General features: G+C 48.8%; 1 protein-coding gene across 2 annotated transcripts in view; it reads right to left on the bottom strand.

Moving 5' to 3' along the window:
- Nucleotides 1-381: 381 nt before the first annotated feature.
- The window catches only part of rtkna (rhotekin a), a 59,741-nt gene continuing 40,394 nt past the window's right edge, over nucleotides 382-19,728 (bottom strand). For both annotated transcript variants that reach the window (XM_079747485.1, XM_079747486.1), the window contains 10 exons: nucleotides 10,127-10,388; nucleotides 9,681-9,734; nucleotides 6,960-7,077; nucleotides 6,157-6,375; nucleotides 5,732-5,826; nucleotides 4,952-5,058; nucleotides 4,347-4,478; nucleotides 3,338-3,503; nucleotides 2,666-2,770; nucleotides 382-1,619 (listed from right to left, as the gene is read on the bottom strand). In XM_079747485.1, the coding sequence (XP_079603611.1) occupies nucleotides 904-1,619; nucleotides 2,666-2,770; nucleotides 3,338-3,503; nucleotides 4,347-4,478; nucleotides 4,952-5,058; nucleotides 5,732-5,826; nucleotides 6,157-6,375; nucleotides 6,960-7,077; nucleotides 9,681-9,734; nucleotides 10,127-10,388 (1,974 nt within the window). In that variant the 3' untranslated portion in view covers nucleotides 382-903. Of the gene's footprint in view, nucleotides 1,620-2,665; nucleotides 2,771-3,337; nucleotides 3,504-4,346; nucleotides 4,479-4,951; nucleotides 5,059-5,731; nucleotides 5,827-6,156; nucleotides 6,376-6,959; nucleotides 7,078-9,680; nucleotides 9,735-10,126; nucleotides 10,389-19,728 lie in introns of those variants that run through there.

Genomic DNA, 19,728 nt, shown 5'->3' with positions numbered 1-19,728 from the left:
CAAATTGATTCATGCTCACTTCTGCTCGGGTCACTGACCCTGCAGACAGTTGTTGTTGGGGGGGGATGTCAACAAGGAACATACAGGTGAGGGTACTGGAAGTGTATCAATAGTACACATCTCTTTTAAAGGCGACATACCATACCACCAGGTGTGAGCGTGATTAGCCATTACATGCCGTTTTAAATATCGGCATCTTCTGACATCACAAGTGGGCGTGTCCACCTCGATGTATGATGGATAGATGAGCAACGTTTGCTACAGTCCACTGGGTAGGCTGGTAGACTGATCTATCCAGCACACATCTAGGTGGACACGCCCACCTGTTATGTCAGAAGAGGCAGATTTTCAAAAACGGCTTGTAACGTCTAATCACACCTGGTGGTATAATATGTCACCCTTAAAACCACGTCCCAGTTGTGTGCATGTGTGTCTTGCAAGGGCAGGCAGATGAAAACCAATTCAACCAGAGGAGGAACACGGATACTAATATGGGAACCACTGGCCGTTGCACCCCTATGGCTAGCCTTGTTGTTGCTTTACTAAACGTGTTTGATTGCATTTATCACTATTGCTGTCAACATGCGGGTTCTCAAAATGTAGCAATCAATATTTTTTTTACGCGTGTGGCATCCAGGTAGAGGAGATTGTTCCTATCCGAGGCCTGTTCCTATTCCAGTTGGCACCAGGACCGACCTGGTTGATGGGCATCGGGTCCACTAGCGGGGGTTGAGGCAGCTTGTAACACTCAGGGCGAGGCTGTGTCCTCGGGCGGAACGCCCTGAGCTCAGTTCACATATGTTAGGTTCCGTTTGATTTCATCACAACGCAGCGTCGGCGACCCCACGTTAATCCAGTTAAGTCGTGAGTGGCTGACTGGCTGCCGCCGTGCCCCGGTTCAAGTCACACCTGGCTCTGGAGCCAGTTGCGGGGGTCCAGGCGGGCCCTGAGGTTCCTGAGGCTGCGGCGGGCCGGCGACGGCCTGGAGAAGGCGTCCTTCGCCTCCGGGGACTCGGGGCTGTGGCGGCCCTCACTGGAGCTGTTGCTGGAGGTGGAGCTGGAGCAGGAGAGGGCGGGCTGGGCGGCGCGCGGGGAGCGGGACGAGGACGACGCCGTCAGCGGGGCGAGCAGCGAGGCGGGAGGCGCGGGGTGGCACGAGCACTGGAAGCCGCCCCCGCCCCCGCCGTAGCGCCTGGCGCGCAGCGTGCTCAGCTTGGCGTCCAGCGACAGCGTGCGCGGCCGGGAGCGCGGCGAGGACGAGGAGAGCAGCCCGTAGCTCAGCGGGGGGTCGGCCCAGCCGCCGTGGCGCGAGCAGGGGCTGGCGCTGCTGTGGCTGTCGCTGTCCGACGTCAGGCTGGCGTCCGAGGAGAGCAGGCCCGGCCGGGGGCGGCGCCAGGGGCTGCCGGGCGAGCGGTGGGGGGCGCGGGGGCTGGGGGCCGACAGGCGGGAGGCGCGAGGGCGGCCGGGGCCCCGGTGGGAGCCGTTCTCCTCGCCCTCCTCCTCGAACAGGGACATCCAGGCGGGGGAGGTGCCCAGCTGGCTGCGCAGCTCCAGCTCCTGCATGCGGCGGGCCAGGAGGTCCGACACGGCCGTGCCCAGGCCGTCCGACGCCTCAATAACTGAGGGGGGGGGGGGGGGGAAGCAGGGGACACGGGCGTCAGCACGCTGCGATACCGGACCGTCGACCCGATGACAACACGTCTAATGATCGGACGACGTGCCTCCTAACCCCTCGGTGCCTTCCGCTCCCCACGGATGTATTTTGCGTTGGTTGAACTGTTAGTGTTAGCCACAAACAAACTCATTCCGGCTCACTGATTGGAGGGATGTTTAAACCCACCCCGGTCCCGTTTAGAGGAGCTCTGCGTCCCTGCGCCCTACGCGTATACGTCACCTGTCGTTGTAATAGGAGGAGAGGAGAGCGCGAATCTCGGCGGACACAGCGTTATCCTGCAGGAGAAGACCCTCGCACGAGGGGGCCGAGAGAGGGGCTGCAGAGGTGGAGCACGGGGGGGGGGGAGGATGGAGGATGTGTGTGGGGGGGGGGGGGGGGAGAGAGGATGGAGGGTGGGGGCCGGTGTTTTTGGATGTCATGGATGAAACGAGGTTAGTATGGTCGCGGCGTGAGATGGGAAGCAGAAAATTGGTTTTTGAATAGGGGTCCAACGTATTATGGATGAATAATGATACCGAATTAAATGTGGTTAATGTGAAATAAAATGATGAAAGGTTTAGTTTTTGCGAATGAAAAAAACAAAAAAGGGGAGCAAACGATGGAAATAAGGAAAAAGGTTTAGCCAAAGAGAAGGCGGGAGGGAAGGATGTTTAGGACACACACACAATAAAGAGGGAAAGAGAAACAGAGAGAGAGAGAGAGACAGACAGGGAGAGTCAGTGTGTCAGAGACGTTCAGTCTACAGTACAGAGAGGTGAAGGTAAAGCAGAGCGAAGGAACACTTTGGTGAAAGAACGTCATGCACATCCCTACAGTTAAGTTAAAACTACAACACCATGCTGTGCAAGCAAAGAAGGAAAGATCCTTTGGTTTATATTTTGTCTGGTGTCTAATTCACCTTTTTCGTCCTACCATTCCTTTTCATATGGTAAACATTTGACCCAAAAAATATCTTCAGACCTTTCAGAGCTGGATGAACCCATGCCTTACCCATTTCATGGTACAGGGAGCCCTGTTTTGGGGTAACCGTGGAGGGTTTCCTGGGTGACGGAAGTTCGATTTTCATCAGGTCGTCACAGCACTGCTTCCATTGGCCTGGGGGAGGAGATATCAGTCACTATAACAGCCGCCGGGCCTGTGGTCGGAGTTTTGCATGTTAACCATCAGAACATCTGGTTTGTTCAAACAAACGGACAAGCCTATCTGGACGAGAACAGTCACCACCAACCCGATCATTTACATACTGAATCGTATTAAAAGGAGCAGTGTGTAAGATTAACACTACATCACCGCGCATGGCCTGTGACAGGGAGATACCGGCACTGTACAAGCCACCATTCCAAAACTAACTATAATTCTGGTTGGCCAAATATTAATAATCCTCATCCTCATTTGGTCCAACCAATCTCTGGAGCTGCAGAGCCTGGCTACATACATACTGCAATAAAGTACAAAGCATCATTCACGTTCATTTATAAAAGAGGATTATCGTGTATGGTATTAATAATAAATGTCATTCATCACGCACTTTAGATCAAACAATGATCTCAAAGCGCTACATTGCACGAGACCTGCATTCAGCACCTCCATCATTATCAGCTTATTGATGCCTGGCTGGTGTCCTACTCCCTGACCACCGGCTCGGTGGCGTGTGGGACTCACTCATGTCGTAGAAGTGCTGCCAGAAGGCCTCCATCCAGCGGTGGGTGTCCTCCCGGCTGTCGGCGGTCAGAGTGTGGGTGACCTCCTCTCCTCCGTACTGGTTCGTGATGCACACACTCTGGGCCTTGCTCTGGGGGTCCTTCTCCGAGGCCCGTATTCTGGTTTCCTATAAAACACCACGCATAGAAACACGGATAATGTAAAGGGTATGACCTCAGATCAGCATGTAGGGGTTAACACTGTTGTACCAATTTTCTTTTACGTTTTTTTTTTTACCCTTTTTTGACCCTATAACATTGTAATTTCTTATACAACACTACACTAATTATAATCTCATCTAAAAGGGGGTTTATTATGTTCTCTACTGAAGTGACGATCTCTTCACTCTCTAAGTAATAGAAACACTGCACGACGGTTCCGTGTTCTTCCGAATGCAGCTGCAGTCTTAAAAACCGCCACTAGGTGCCAGTGATGATCAACCAATTCACTCATGGGTCGTCCCGTCGTCTCATTTCATTCTGGCTCCCGTTGCAAAGCCCAGAGCCGCTGACGAGCAAAGGTCTCACAAACTTATTATATTCTCATCTGATGTGGTCTGACAGCGGCTGACCCCGCTGTCATCGCAACTCAGATCAGGAGGGGTCAGAGGTTAACCCGAGTGAGTCACAGCCGAATCAAAGCGGAAACCCCCAAGTGATCGGCGCGGTCACAGGAGACCCCACGAGAGATGAGGCGCTGATGAAGGGCCGGTCTGGCTTGTATGGTGAACTGGCACACTGACTGTCCACAAGGGGGTGAGCAGAACACTGGCCTGAATTGTATAGCACGGGGGGGCCCTTACCCCTTAATAAGAAGGGAAATGTTCAGTGATTTCCAGATTTTAACCTGCCAACGTTTTTTTTTATATTCTATCTTTCTGTAATTTTTTGAACTCTGCGACCAAAGTCGTTCTTTGTAATGATATCCTTCCTGCTCTAGCGGTGGCAGTGTTTCTCTCTCTCTCTCCCACCTTGTTGATGACGATGGTGAATGCCGGCTCCACGCTGGACTCCAGGTCTTCCTGTCGCTGGTAGCAGAAGAGATTTGTTCCTTTGAGGACACCATACACCGTGGTCCAGCTCTGAGGGTCACCTCCCAGCTGCTGTGAGCCAGAGAGGGCGATAGCCAAGGAGAGAGAGAGAGAGACTGATTAACTAAGGGAAGTGGAACATGAGATTAAGAAAATATATATATATCTGATTGCCAGAGAGGGATAATTTTTAAATTATTTAATTGATCTTCAGTGTGTATTGGCCAATCTGATTTGTCTTGACAAGATTGCGATTCAGCATACGCATAGCATGCACGCAAACTCACAGCCAGACACAAGAACTCCTTCTAATTCAAGAACAGCTTTTTCTTTAATGACTTAGAAGAAAAAGATTAGAAAGAAAAGAAAACTGAAACCTATTTTTTTTACATGCTTCATTTGTGTTGTAATGCTGCATTGATTGTTGCATTGTTCATAGAAAGTCATATTTATGACAAAAGCTTTTTCTCTAATAAAATATTAGATAAGTTAATTCATCTGTTGATGTCTTTAATGATCATCACATCACTCTCTCTCTAACCTACCTTGACTTTCAAGCAGCCGCTCATCATCTGTTGTGTCATGCAGTGTGGTTGGGCAGCTAGGCGACAGCACGCACTGCCGTACAGAGGCAGCCAATAGGAACACTCCTCTGTGTGGAGGAAGTGAGGGAGAGAAAGAGAGAGAATGGGGGAGAGAGGGAGAGGAACGCAGGAGAGAGAGAGAGTGGGGGAGAGAGGGAGAGCCAGAGAAGGCGACAAGTCAGGGAAAAACAACAGGTTGAATAATTAAACATGCCATTTGACATTTTAATGAAAGGGCAAGTTACACAAATATTTTTGGCACACACACACACACACACACACACACACACACACACACACACACACACACACACGCACACAGTCAGGGTGTAAAAAGCCTGGCAGCTCACAGGAATGCAGTGAAGAGGAGCAGCCATGAAACTTTACTGCAGCGAGAAGAGGCCATGAATAAAACACGAGGGCCTGTCATTCTGAGGGCCCCTGCCCCCTGCTTATCAGCGGCCATCATTACAGTTTTACACAGCGGCCACCTCCCGCCTTTATTAACATGACCTTCATTAACGTGACCTTGACAAAAGCTGGCTGTCAGACGACACAAGAGCTGGACAGCCGGGGGGGGGGGGAGGTCCTCCGAATAATCATATTACACTATGTGAACCAGCCTCCCACTGTGCCTCGTTGTTGCCGCCCAGCATTGAACTACGCCCTATATACAGTGTAGGCCATATGTATAATGGATGTACAGAACGAGAAGGAATACGTGTGGAGGCGCCCACTCACCGTTGCCTGAGATGCTGAGGTCGTGGGTGCGGAAGCTGTCCTGGACGTGGGACAGAGACAGGGTGGTGTGGGCCAGGAGATGGTACTTGGGTCCTCTGTCGCAACACACACACACACACACACACACACACACACACACACACACACACACACACACACACACACACACACACACACACACACACACAGACACAGACACACACACACACACACACAGATTAGATTTGTGTAAGAGTTTGTTTGTGTACGGACATGTACTATGCGCCTTTTGAACCCTATTTGACTCCACTAATCTACCATCTACCACGTAATTACTAGAACACTGGTAGCATTGTACACACACACACACACAGTGTAGCCATAGGATCCAGGTATAGAGAGAAACACACACACACACACACACACACAGGGTTTAAAGGACTCACGGCACGGAGGGGACGGGCAGGAGCAGCGGGGACCCGTTGCCCACGGGGCTTCCCGCGCCGGGCTCCAGGGACGCCCGCAGCTTCTTGCCGGCCGAGCGGCCGAGCGAGGAGCTCAGCTTGCTGGCCAGCTTCCTGGGCGTGCTGCCGGCCGAGTAGTCGTCCTCAGAGCAGCAGCTGTAGAGCTCCACGCGCAGCTCGAAGCCCGGCGCCGCGTCCTTACTGGGGGGGGGGGGGGGGCGAGAGGCTGCGTCAGGGTCCAGGCGTTTGGATAGCGCTGAGCTAGCTTCACACTGTGTGAACAGGTTAGTAGCGCTACATGCTAGTAGCGCAAGATGCTAGAAACGATGTGGCTACTAGCATGTAAAGAATAATACATACATAATATGGTAGTGCTGGTAGTGCTACATGCTAGTAGCACATGTTAAGCTAAATGCTAGTAGCGCAAGTTACGCTAAATGCTAGAAGCGATACATGCTAGTAACTCTACATGCTCGTAGCTCACACTTTGGCTACTAGCATGTAAAGAATAATATAGCTGGTGTTGCCTGTGTCAGTGATTATTACTCTTCTATCCAGATGTAGGTTGAAGTCGTTTTCATGTGAAAAGGAGGGATTTAAGACGTGGTATAAACATTATCCAGTAGTGCCTCCTCTCTGAGATTAATGGGAAGAGGTGTGCGTGGTGACCACTTTTTAACCGTACGGCACATTGGGTCCACTCAGGTTGTTTTGTAAATGTTATTCTATAAACAAATTAAAAGTGACTTGACTGCGCTTCGTGCCCACACACGGAGATGACTCACAAGACGATGGTGTTGTCGAAGCAGATGTCGGTGAGCGTGCGGTCCACCATCACCATGTCCGTGTCGAAGATCTCCCCGCCCAGCTGGAGCAGGCAGAAGACGGCACAGCGGTGGAGCTCTGGGTAATGCCGGGAAAGAGGAGAATTACCGGGAGGATTTAGGGTGGGTGACCGGGAGACAATGGGGAAGACATGAAGTCCAGCGTAGAACATCGTGATTGTTCTGTTAAATATAGTTCTCACACACACACACACACACACAAACACACACACACACACACACACACGAGAGGGGGGGGTAGGGGTCTGAAAGAGTTTATTACTCCCCTTGGGCAAACAACAACAACAACAACAACAATGACCAAAAGGACCCTGGCAGCATTAATGCTGTGTTCAGAGAAAGAGGTTTGGGTGAGGAGATGATTCAGTGTTTATCAGTTTGGCATGCTGATAACATCTAGAATTATAATTAAAATGTTTTTATTCTGGCCTCAGGGTGTCTTACGATGTTTAAATGGTTCAAATAGGTCTTAACTGTGATTAAGATGTCCACATTACACTACTGCGTTCTGTTGCCTGCAGGGACTTCACACTTGCACGCTAATATCCGTTTCACTCTTGATTTAAGGTCGCAGTTCCAAGTTTCCACCTCTCGCTTCCTTATCGACCTTGAAATTAAGAACCTTTATTTGGTAATATCTTAAAAAGGCTTTTAAGACGTTTGATGCACACTTGCTTCATGCTAGCGTCATGCTAGCATGAAGCTAGCCCCGTGCTAGCATCCTGCTAGCTTCATGCTAGCCTCGTGCTAGTCTCGTGCCAGCATCATGCTATCCCCGTGCTAGCATCGTGCTAGCTTCATGCTAGCCTTGTGCTAGTCTCGTGCCAGCATCATGCTAGCCTCGGGTTTGTCTCTGCTGCTCCCCTGGGTTCGCCGCCGCCGCACCTGCATCCCGCCCTCCTAACGACCTTGACGAGCGGCCCCCTTAAGCCTCATTAAAAGCCTCGCACCTGTCTCCAGAGTTATGAAACGCACAGGTTGTTCGGATTAATTCCATTAAGGTCGTCAGGAGATGGAGGGTGAGCCAGATAAGAGTGGGGGGAGGGAAAGAGAGAGAGGATATAAGGAAAGAGAGAGAGGGATGGGTAGAGAGAGAGGATATAAGGAAAGAGAGAGAGGGGGATGGGTAGAGCGAGACAGAGAACATGAGGAAAGAGAGAGAGAGGGATGGGTAGAGCGAGACAGAGGACATGAGGAAAGAGAGAGAGGGATGGGTAGAGAGAGACAGAGGACATGAGGAAAGAGAGAGAGAGGGATGGGTAGAGAGAGACAGAGGACATGAGGAAAGAGAGAGAGGGATGGGTAGAGAGAGACAGAGGACATGAGGAAAGAGAGAGAGGGGGATGGGTAGAGAGAGACAGAGGACATGAGGAAAGAGAGAGAGGGGGATGGGTAGAGAGAGAGAGACAGAGGACATGAGGAAAGAGAGAGAGAGGGATGGGTAGAGAGAGACAGAGGACATGAGGAAAGAGAGAGAGGGGGATGGGTAGAGAGAGACAGAGGACATGAGGAAAGAGAGAGAGAGGGATGGGTAGAGAGAGACAGAGGACATGAGGAAAGAGAGAGAGGGATGGGTAGAGAGAGACAGAGGACATGAGGGAAGAGAGAGAGAGGGATGGGTAGAGAGAGACAGAGGACATGAGGAAAGAGAGAGAGGGATGGGTAGAGAGACAGAGGACATGAGGAAAGAGAGAGAGAGGGATGGGTAGAGAGAGACAAAGGACATGAGGGAAGAGAGAGAGGGGGATGGGTAGACTTAAGGAAATGCAGATAGGAGCAGAGGGATCTCTATTGACGACGGTGGCAGATGAACCTGCATTAACCTCAGTATGAGTGGGTTCGCCTCGATGAATAGTCATAAAGATAACGATCTGAGTGCTTCAGGGAGAGGCACCAACACTGAAGCGCTTTTTGCTAAGGAGAATGGAATTACAGCCAAGAACAAGATAATAGAAAGGTTTGAATGGAGCTTCCAATAGAAAACAGCAACCACAGAAAAGGCATCCATTCCCAAAAATACTACAGAAAAATAAAGCAACAGAAGTTCCTGGATGAATTCCTGGCGGACCACACAATAGGTCTCACTCGTTTCTCACCAATATCCTGTCCTAAAAACTATGACCCAGTTCAGGACCAAAGAGTCGAGCGCGAAAGCGACACAAAACTCGGTGGCCCAAAAACAAGGATCTGTGCCAGACGTTTACTCCGAGACGTTACTATACAAGGAAACGCTTGATTCAGCTGCCAATGCTGCACCTGGGTGTAGGAACATCACATGGTCCACTAGCACAGTCAACAGTCTGTGCACGTGTACCAAATCATGATTACATGAGGTCTGATATCAATTCGGGTTAATTATTGAAGTATATGACTTTTGAAGTATATGATTTTTATGTCACAGATCTATAATAACATTAGTATGATGATGATTTATGTAACATTCTCATTGGGAATGGCCACAGAATGCCCGGGCCGCCTCACGCTGCGTTTACACTAACCGCACTTGACATCTCGAAATCATTCATTTCACACTTCATCCCCATTGCCTCATATGTGAATAATTGATGATCCCTAAAACGCACGCACGCACACACACACGCACACACACACACACACACACACACACACACACACACACACACACACACACAGGCTCCTTACCTCCTTTGTTCTTAAAGTATTCCGTGTCCTTCCACATGAGCGGGATGCGAAGATCTGGAAACACAAAAGAGATAGAGGATGGCCAAAGATGATATGCACTCTGCAAAATAAACAGAGTTGAACCCTTTGACAGTTATGATAATACAAAATAAATCAACGTAATAGCACCTTTAAAAAGTGTATCATAATACAGAATAAAATGAATTATTCAAAAACACAAGGAAGGGAAGCATGTGTGTTGACATGCGTGTGTAAGTGCACGTGCATGCGTTTGTGTGCGTGCATGTGCTTGCGTATGCGCACGTTTGCAAGCGTTCATGTTTATAAATGCGTGCATCCGTTTGCGTGCGTGCATGTGTGTGCACGTTTAGGCATGCATGCATTTTCATAAATGCGTGCATGTGTTTGCATGTGCGTGTGTGTGTGTGTGTGTGTGTGGGACTCACCCGAGATGGCCACCTTCCCTTTGCAGGGCAGCCGGTCCTCCACTGCCCCGGCGTCCGAGGCGCGGCGCGGGGCCCGCTGCATCACCTGCGCCTCCTTCATGCGCTGGAGCTCCGACATGTAGGCCATGATCCGCGTGCTGCACGTCTGCAGGCTCTTGGCCGCCTCCAGCGCCTGGTCTCGCTGGGAGCACGCCGCCAGCAGCTTGCAGGCCCCGTCGCGCATCCGGATCTCATGGTCGATCTTCCTCTGGATGTCGCTGTCCTGTAGCAGAGGGGGGGGGAGAGAGAGAGAGAGAGAGAGAGAGAGAGAGAGAGAGAGAGAGAGAGAGAGAGAGAGAGAGAGAGAGAGAGAGAGAGAGAGAGAGAAATACAGTCATGTAAATAGAGTCAGGATTCATGAATAAGGGTCGCCCGATTCCCCGGAGCCAGTAAACAGTGAAGCTGGGACAGTGAAACGTTCATCTCACTGTCCCGCTCGGGCAAGTGCAAAAAAATAAATAAAAAGGGGCTATTTATAAAAAAGTACATATTTGCATAAAAATGAATTCCTCCTGTGTTCATTATTTGGCATCCTCACACCCTCGCAAGTGCCAATGACGGATTATGCCTGTCATTTGTTTTGCAACGCAAGCGTTTGGTTTTCCAAACTGAGGATTCCAACTTTGCTCGAGGGCCTAGAACAATTGTCCTGGGGCCGGTGGATGTGAAACATTAAGAGAACCTGAGCAAGGAAGAATGAATGGGTGTGAACAGGGAGGAGTAACATGTTACCCCATATCTGCGCTTGTATCTATACTTGACAAAGAGAGACGTTCATTAGTAGCAGTAGACTGAGAAAGGGAGAAATGAGGATTATTATTATCTGGCCCACCAAAAAGCCAAGAAGCGGAATGTAGTGTTGGGGTTTTCTTGACATAATGGTAGAGTGTGGGAAGGGCGTTTGACCCGAAGAGAATGTGTGAAGTCTACTGGGAAGTGCCGGCCTCATGAGGCTACATTAGCAGGGTGTGTCCCTGGAAGTGTCTGTGTTCAATGGTGTGGTGTGGGCGTGAGAGTGCGTGTGCATACACACACGGCCTCGGGGCGGAAGAGGGAACATGAACTTACGGCCTCCCCATTACTAGAAGACACAAATACTGAATAATTGATCTTCACCCGATGAACACACACACACACACACGCACCCAAACAGACACACCATGACGGCGCATCTCAGGGGAGATAATGACGATTTAAGCTGTCAAACACTTTACAGACACCAAATATGTATTCATGGCCACACACACACACACACACACACACACACACACACACACACACACATTTCCCAACAGAGGACCCTCCCTTTCAATGTGCTATGTATTTGAAAAAACAACATTTACTCTACTGAATTCAAGATGGCTTATCTAGGCCAAATCAACCTTTATTTTGTTGACTAAATAAAGCACTATTATGCACCTCACGTGCACGCGTGACACACACTTAAGCTAACATTATCTTTAGACAAGCTGATAATATATCAATTCATAAATCTATTACATAGGATGGAAAAAGTAGTGGAGAGAACTGAGGTGTGCCTTTTGAGACTGCCAAATAAACATTTTGGGCAATAAAAAAAACTTGACAATCCGGTATGAATTGAAAATAACACTAGACGACGCAAAAGCATTTTTTTTTTTTTTAAATGGTAAAATAAATACATAGTAATACGGTGATCCTGTGTTTTATGCACCCTGTGCTTTTAGACACACACACAAGGATTCACACGCACACCGCATGGCGGCAGAAGCAAACCTGACTCTGATAACAAATGAACAGTCTAACTTTGGCCCCAACCTCATTAATCTCTCCTCGTGATAAATATCCCACCTTATGGCTCTCGTTTATTACCTCTCTCCCTCTCCTTCTCCCTCTACCACTGCCTCCACCCTCTCCCTCTCCGTCTCACACAAACCGTCGAAATGCGAGATAAATTGTGTGTCATGAATATTTTATACCACTGAACATAACATTTTATTTCTTCCCCTGCCGGCTCCCCTTCCTTTAAGCCCCACCATCGTACTACCGCATTCCCCCCTTTTAATTCATTTCTTTACTACCACTGAATCATTTATTTATTTCTCCTCTCCGCCACACAGACACAGACACAGACACAGACACACACACACACACACACACACACACACAGTGTTTCTCATTGTCATGCCAGCATAGAGCCCCTCAGCGGTGCGGCGGGGGGATGTTAGGATCAGGTCACCTTCTTCTGGACAACACACCTCGGACTAGAGGCGTTGCACTTGAAAAGTTTCCAAAGTACTTCAACACAAAAAACAAACGAGCAGCAAGACATTTTTCTTGGCTCACTAAACAGCTGTTTACCCCAAAGGGAATTGGAATGCTGAACAAACTGGTCGGGCAAACTGATTCCAAATGGGTCGCCGCTCGACGGCAATCCATGGACACAGCGACCCGGGATGGCCGCATGAGCATGATGTGTTTAGTCACATGACGGCGGTTTGATTGGCTGCAGTTGCTCTTTACCGTAGCCCTTTAAAAAAGGCACATGAGGAATTCTTGTGAGGGGCCGCAGGTGATGACTCGCAGACTGCTTGACATTCAACACATTCAGGAGCGCCAGGCGACAGAGACGTGACATGGAAGTGAGTTTGTAGTGAGCGAGATAGTGTCCAGCCCGTAGCCATGTCACAGACGGAGGGACGGTGGAGCGGGGAAAGAAGAAAATTGCCTTTTCCCTTCAATTAGATCCAGACATTGACTGCTGAACTGTTCCACTAGACTAATGAATGCAAACACAGCAGATAACAGTGTTATTCCCAAACTAATACTGGTTTCCATCCCTAATCTCCTAGGATTAACCTGTAGACACCCTTCAGCAGATTCCCTAATCTCTACCTGTTCCTAAAGGACCTGTTTCTGTAAGTGTCTTTGGATTAAAGAACCATCTAAATTATTAAATAGTTCACAGTCAATTAAACGTTTAAATTTCCGGTCCAAGACTGTGGAGACGAGAAATGGAGCTTACACAAAGAAAAGACACACACACACACACACACCATACTTCCATGCAGAGGTCCTGTATTTATAGCAGACGATTTATAGTAGAAGATTTATGGCGGTCTTCTCCTGCACGGTGAGTTCGGGTCCACTCAGACTAAAGCAGCTGACTCTGGATCGCTGACACTAGATGCACCATTCTCTGTCTGTGTCTGTGTTTCTGTGTGTGTCTGTCTGTATCTGTCTGTTTCGTGAATGCGAAGAGGAGAAACAGCCTCAAATCAAAATACTTGATTGGTTTGGGGATAAGGCAACGAGCGAGGGAACACTGTAGATGACACAAAATAAAACCAATTTGCTCACTTTATCTCCATCACACACACATGCAAAACCACCAAACCCCACATGTATGCAAACAAACACCACACCCCATCTCTCATGCTCACACACACACACACACACAGACACACACACACACACACTTTAAACCCTGCAGAACGCCAGACCAGTGGACCATACCAGTGTGACTGCCAGTGCCAGCGACAGATGAAGATGAGGGCAACCAGGTGACAGACAGAACCAGCAGGGGGGAGAGAGATAGTAGGAAAGAGAGCAAGAGACGTAATGGAAAGAGAGAGCTACAGAATGAAGGGAAGTGTGGACGGGTTCCAGGCCTCCAGCAAGGTGTGGACTAGGGGTTGGAATTTACAGGTCAAATAAAAGAGAGTAGATGAAAGAGAGAGAGGACAAGCAGAACACAAGTAAGAGGGTTGTCAAAGAGGTAGACAGGTCCAAGTAACTGAGTTAGGGAAGGCTTCTGAAGAGTCCTTCGGGGAGATAGAGTGAAAGAAACATGGTGAGAGGAAAAACAAATCACTGCCAGAAAGGAGGAGGCAGATTTCCAAGTGTGTGTGATATTATAACGACCCAATCACTCATTGGCAAATCAACTGATGACAGTAATTGTTCATTTTCATTAGTCAACGTCTCCTGACTAGCATCACCCGAGGCTTTTCAGGTGGAGTGTGTGTGTGTGTGTGTGTGTGTGTGTGTGTGTGTGTGTGTGTGTGTGTGTGTGTGTGTGTGTGTGTGTGTGTGTGTGTGTGTGTGTGTGTGTGTGTGTGTGTGTGTGAACAGATGGCCACCTCCTCTGTTACATCGCTGTCCCTGCCATGCATGTTCATCCAGACACCTACATCCACAACCACAGCCAGCAAAAGCACAACAACACGGTGTCCCAGGTCGGCTGGAGGTTCACCGCCCCTACAGATGGTGTCTAACGGTTTGTTTACGACGTGTTGCTACGCCCGGCTTAACTTTCTTGTTCAGATCCCTGACCCCTGACCCCTTTTCCTGACTGGACCAGAAGGTTCGGCCTCAAACATGTGTTTGAGTGTGTGTGTGTGTGTGTTTGTGTGTGATAAGTGTTGATGAGTTGTTAAGAGCCACTGTTAATTGTTCTTTTAACTGCTCAGGGTAGACTACACTAAGAGGAGTGAAAGCCTGAGGAAACCATAAAACCTGCATGAAACCTTGTTTATTTAAAGCACTTGGGTTTAATTCAAGACAGTGATATGTGGAGAGAATGTGTTCATTTATAATAATGATCCGATTCATATGTATCAGCTGCAAATTTACTATTCTTAAAAGATTAAATAATTCAAAAAATATTCGGAAATACACACTGAGTTCAACTGATAACAATGTCACAATACTAAATTGCGCCTTTATGTAACAGGCTAACAACTGTAGGAAACATCATATCCCTTGCCCTGGTAAACAGGAATCCCGAGCTGAATGATTTATTCATGACTGTGTGACTGTGAAAGCACCGGTCCTCTGAGATCACTTCCTCTCTGCCTGGGACAAGCACTGCTGTCACAGCGATGCAGTACCCCTCATGCTCCACCAAGCTCATACAACAGCTGGACAGACAGACAGACAGACAGACAGACAGACAGACAGACAGACAGACAGACAGAAAGGGACAGACAGAGAGGAGAGGCGTGAGGGGAAAGAGAGAGAAAAACACTGTAGCAGCAAGTACATGAAATGACTCCAACACTAATGACTCTCACTCTCTCTCTTATTTGCATATTCAACATAGACAGTTTGTTTTTGTATGCTTTTGTGGCCGTGCAAAACTGTTTGTCATGCCAATATGCAAATAGATTTGTTGAGAGAAATAGTGAGAGATAGCAAGCAATAACAAGGGAGAGAGAGACAGTGAGAGAGAACAATTGTCAATGGAAAGGATACAAGTTTGAGAGGGGGGACAAAGGAAGAAATATAAAATATGATCAGTGGTAAACAATGCACTCCTAACTCTAACAGTGAACACACACCAAAACCAAACACCCACACCCATGCACACACACACACACACACACACACACACACACACTCTCTCTCTGGTGGATGCCTGACCCCTCCCATACATTGGACCAGGAGAACGAGCTGCCTTTTAATTAGCCGGCCACAGCTATGCGCCTCGCCTGCCTCCACGCCCGCTTCCGTTACTCTCCCTCTCCCTCCTCCCTCACTTCCCTCCCACCACCAGAGCACAGCTCTGGGAAAAGATGGAGGCAGCAGGGGCTGTAAAGGGAACAGGGGAGGGGAGGGAGGTGTAAAGGGAGAGAGGTGGAGGTGGAAACACCAAATGGAAACGACAGGTGCTCTCGTGGATCATGGGGTAGGGATGGAGCCTGGCTGGGAGTGGAGGATGGATTGAACGGGAGGGAGACAGAGACCGATAAATCGCACAGCACAACGGCAAGACAAGTAAAGGCAGACATATTGCAGACAGCGATTTACGGGCAACACATGGACCCTCTGTCTCCATCCCACACGCGCGGCGACAGTCCCCATAGTGTTGCAGATTGCAGCTGCAGTGGAACAACACACAGAGGCCACGGGTTTGAACCGGGCCGGTTGAGAGACAGAGGTGGAACATAGACGAGCCAGAGAGAGAGAGAGAGAGAGAGAGAGAGAGAGAGAGAGAGAGAGAGAGAGAGAGAGAGAGAGAGAGAGAGAGAGAGAGAGAGAGAGAGAGAGAGAGAGAGAGAGAGAGAGAGAGAGAGAGACCGGGACGACAGATGGAAAGAAATAACCATACTGGAGGATTGCATGCTCCTATTTATGGCTGCAAATCACCCGCCAAAACATTGTGCAACTACTGTATACTCAGCGCCAGGACATACACCCCCCACACATACAGACACACACAGGAAAATACGGTAGTACCCCGCTGCCGGGGCCAACGTGGTGACGTCACGGCGGGGGTAGGAGGTGTGGAGCTATGAGGGGCAGCAGCACCAGTCCTCTGTCATAAAGTTAGAACAGGGGCACACCTCCCCGGCCGCTCATGCATTTAACGACCGCCCAACAACAGAGACCATTGAGGCCGGCACGCACAGCAAACTGTGTGTGTGTGTGCGTGCGTGCGTGCGTGCGTGTGTACGAGCGTCGCCCAATAACTTTACAGCCAGCTGTCCTCGCACAAAGGCAGTGTTCAGTCAGTGCAACTGAGTCCCAGCCCAGGGACGTTCAGACACACAGAGGGAGAGAGCGCTGGGGAGGGCGATCGAGCAGGACATTGTGCACAGAAAGGCAGAATGAGCTTGACTGTGTAGGGGTTGGCTGTCGCATCTGTAGAGCACTGAAGTGAAAACGTCACGTTGTCCTGGCAACCGGGTTTCCAGTTCTAAACAACCGAACGAGAGATGGCGTTTCCCCATTGCTGCCATGTGTTGTTTTCTTTCAAAATGAAAAAATATATTTTTTTATATATATGAAGACAATCAATACTCAATATTACTTACATCATTGGTAAAGCAAACTCGCAAATCCATTTGCAAAAAAAAACGTTCATTTTCTATAAAACGTTCGTGGGGCATAGGACTTCCCCTAGTTAATTTGGGCGGAAGCGAAAATCGGTTGCTATGGAAACGTGACGTCGCACTTTAGTACTCTATTGGATTGACTAATTGTGCATTGGCTCAAGAAGCTGGTAAATAATTTGCACAGAAATGTTTCCAAATGAGCTGTTAAATAATAAAGCTACCTTTACGTAGCGCACAGAGGAGACAGAATCACCCGGGCAGTGATCAAGGCATGGTTTATCACTACACTAAAGCCTGTACATGCCAATGGCCCTGGAGTGAGTTCAAGTACCACACTTGGCCTGAATAGCACTGCACTATCACACTCCAACACAGCAGAAGCCAGCAGTAGTAGTATACCACAGGAGTATATTAAGGGTATCCTATAAGTTTGCCTGCATGGGGGATGTGTATTTACACTTCTGTAAGCATGCATATGTTGTGTGTGTATGCGAATGTGTACGTGGATATGTTGTGTATGTGTACGTTGTGTGTCTGTGTTTGCGTGCGATCTCCAACCAACCCACAGCATTAACATTTAATGCTGAAAGGCTGTGCATAGGCGGCCCCACACTCATAAATAAAAGCGGAGCCAAGTTAAACAAATAAACAGAAACTCAATGCAACCAACTAGGAGTAAATAAAGCCGCATCCCTCCTACAACCTCTCCAACCCTGAGGGGAACAGCAGGTCTGCATTTAATAGACAATAAGGCTACTATGGTCTGTGATAACAAGACGGTTAGGGTGAAGAGAGCGGAGCGAAAGAAGAATAGCAAATTCATGCACTGACTAGGGGAATCAAATGAGTTATGAATCCATGAGCCAGAGGGTCTGACAGAGGCCCATTGTCTGGAACGTCAACAGGCCGCGACTGTGTCTAAACTTGGAGGGGACCAAAGGGGAGAGAGAGAGACCACGTTCTGACCGGGGACTGCGTTTGCATTCTAGTGGCTTTCAAAGCAGATAAGACAGGCAAGAGCTTTTAACCACCATTGCATTGAATCCAAAGGGGAGCTGTATCGCCTGCACACAAACATGCACAGACACACACTTGGAAACACACTGGCTGTTTGCGAGATTGCAAGTGGCAATTAATAAATGAACGACCGACCCCACACACACACACACACACACACACACACACACACACACACACACACACACACACACACACACACTTACTTTCCGTTTGGCAGAGGGCCATTGACCATTACACAAGTTCAAGCTGCCTTGTTAGCTGATTAGCCAGCTTTTCCTAATAGCCAGGGGGCCCATGGCCATGGGCGAGGGAGTCGGGGGGGCAGGCAAGCATTAACGCATGAAGGCATGAAGACTAGACCAATCACCATCGGTCCTGATCAAAGTCTGCCTGCTTTTTTTTTCAGCGAATACCTTGCAATTAAGAGGGGGTTTTAGTAACATTAAGAAATGCCCGTAAGGCATTTGAAACTCTCCCTTCACATTGGAATCCACTGTGCATAAGTAACGTGTGAACGGTAATGGTCTCCCTTCTGATTTCCATGCACAGGCTGTTTACTGAGAAGTGTTGGCCTGTGAGCGCTGGTGGGATTCTCACACATGTGCCTAACTCCTCCCCCTCCCTGCCTCCCCCTAATGGGAGGGAGGTGGAGGAGGAGGAGGAGGAGGAGGAGGAGGAGGAGGAGGAGGAGGATTGGAGCCTTTTCTTGTTTAACAGAAGCACGTTTGCGAGCATGTAAACAAGCTCCATTTGGGCGCCAGTGTGATGTTGACTGACAGCACTCGCCGCGGAACGTCAAGCCGCACACCTCGGCTGGCCCCAGCTGTGGAAGGGGGTGGGGGGGGGTGTACTGCTGGTGTTTCAGCCACTACCAATCAAACAGCAACTTTGCCTTTCAGTGAAGCCCGAGGCAGAAAAGCCGGTAATACTGAATAATGATGAAAATATTGATTCAAAATACACTGCATTAATCCTAGATAATATTCTTTTAATATTCTATTGCTGCAATCAATAAATTTACTGCGGAATCAACGTCATGCTGTCGCCAAAGTCCAATTATACAGAGGTTTGTTTTTATTTCACTTTCAAGAAAGACTGTGTCCCTTTCAGTGACAAATGTGGTGCTGGGATTGATATCCAAGATAACAAATGTATAATAATATAATGACACAAACACTAGAGCAACAACAAGGAAACACCTTTGACCATTGCACAGGCACACTAAGGGCACTCTAACGAGACACTGTTCAATAGTGGACTATTGATTTGTTTCAAACGAGGGAAAGGGCTAATGGCTGAGGATGTTGCAATGCTGTTAAGCCCCTTTCACACACAGTTCCTGCTAAATGACTGGGATAACCTTTCAGGCCGCACTGGGGACTTGCACCATTAACCCATGCAGCTAGGCTCGGAAATATTTCCGCCTTGCTCACTTTCACACAGGGCATAGCAATGCCGGGATAGACGGGCCAAGGGCCGGCCCAGCAGATGGAGGTTATGCAAACCTTATGGATGCCAGTGTCCATAAAACTGGTGGACCGAGAGAAGTCCAGTTTCCAGACATTCCTGAATAAATGAGCTTATTTGCAAACAAAATAATCCGCATCGATATTGTAATCGGATCACCCGAAAAGCGTTGATGCGTCAAGATAGACATTCGCGGAACCTCGTCTTGGGCGGAGTCGTGTGATTGGTTCTCTGGCACCACGTGAAGGCGTCTCACGT

Source organism: Pollachius pollachius, assembly GCF_949987615.1.
Source record: "Pollachius pollachius genome assembly, chromosome: 1".
Taxonomy (NCBI): Eukaryota; Metazoa; Chordata; class Actinopteri; order Gadiformes; family Gadidae; genus Pollachius; species Pollachius pollachius.
The sequence above is the reverse complement of the archived record's forward strand: the minus strand, read 5'-3'. Positions and strand labels throughout refer to the sequence as shown.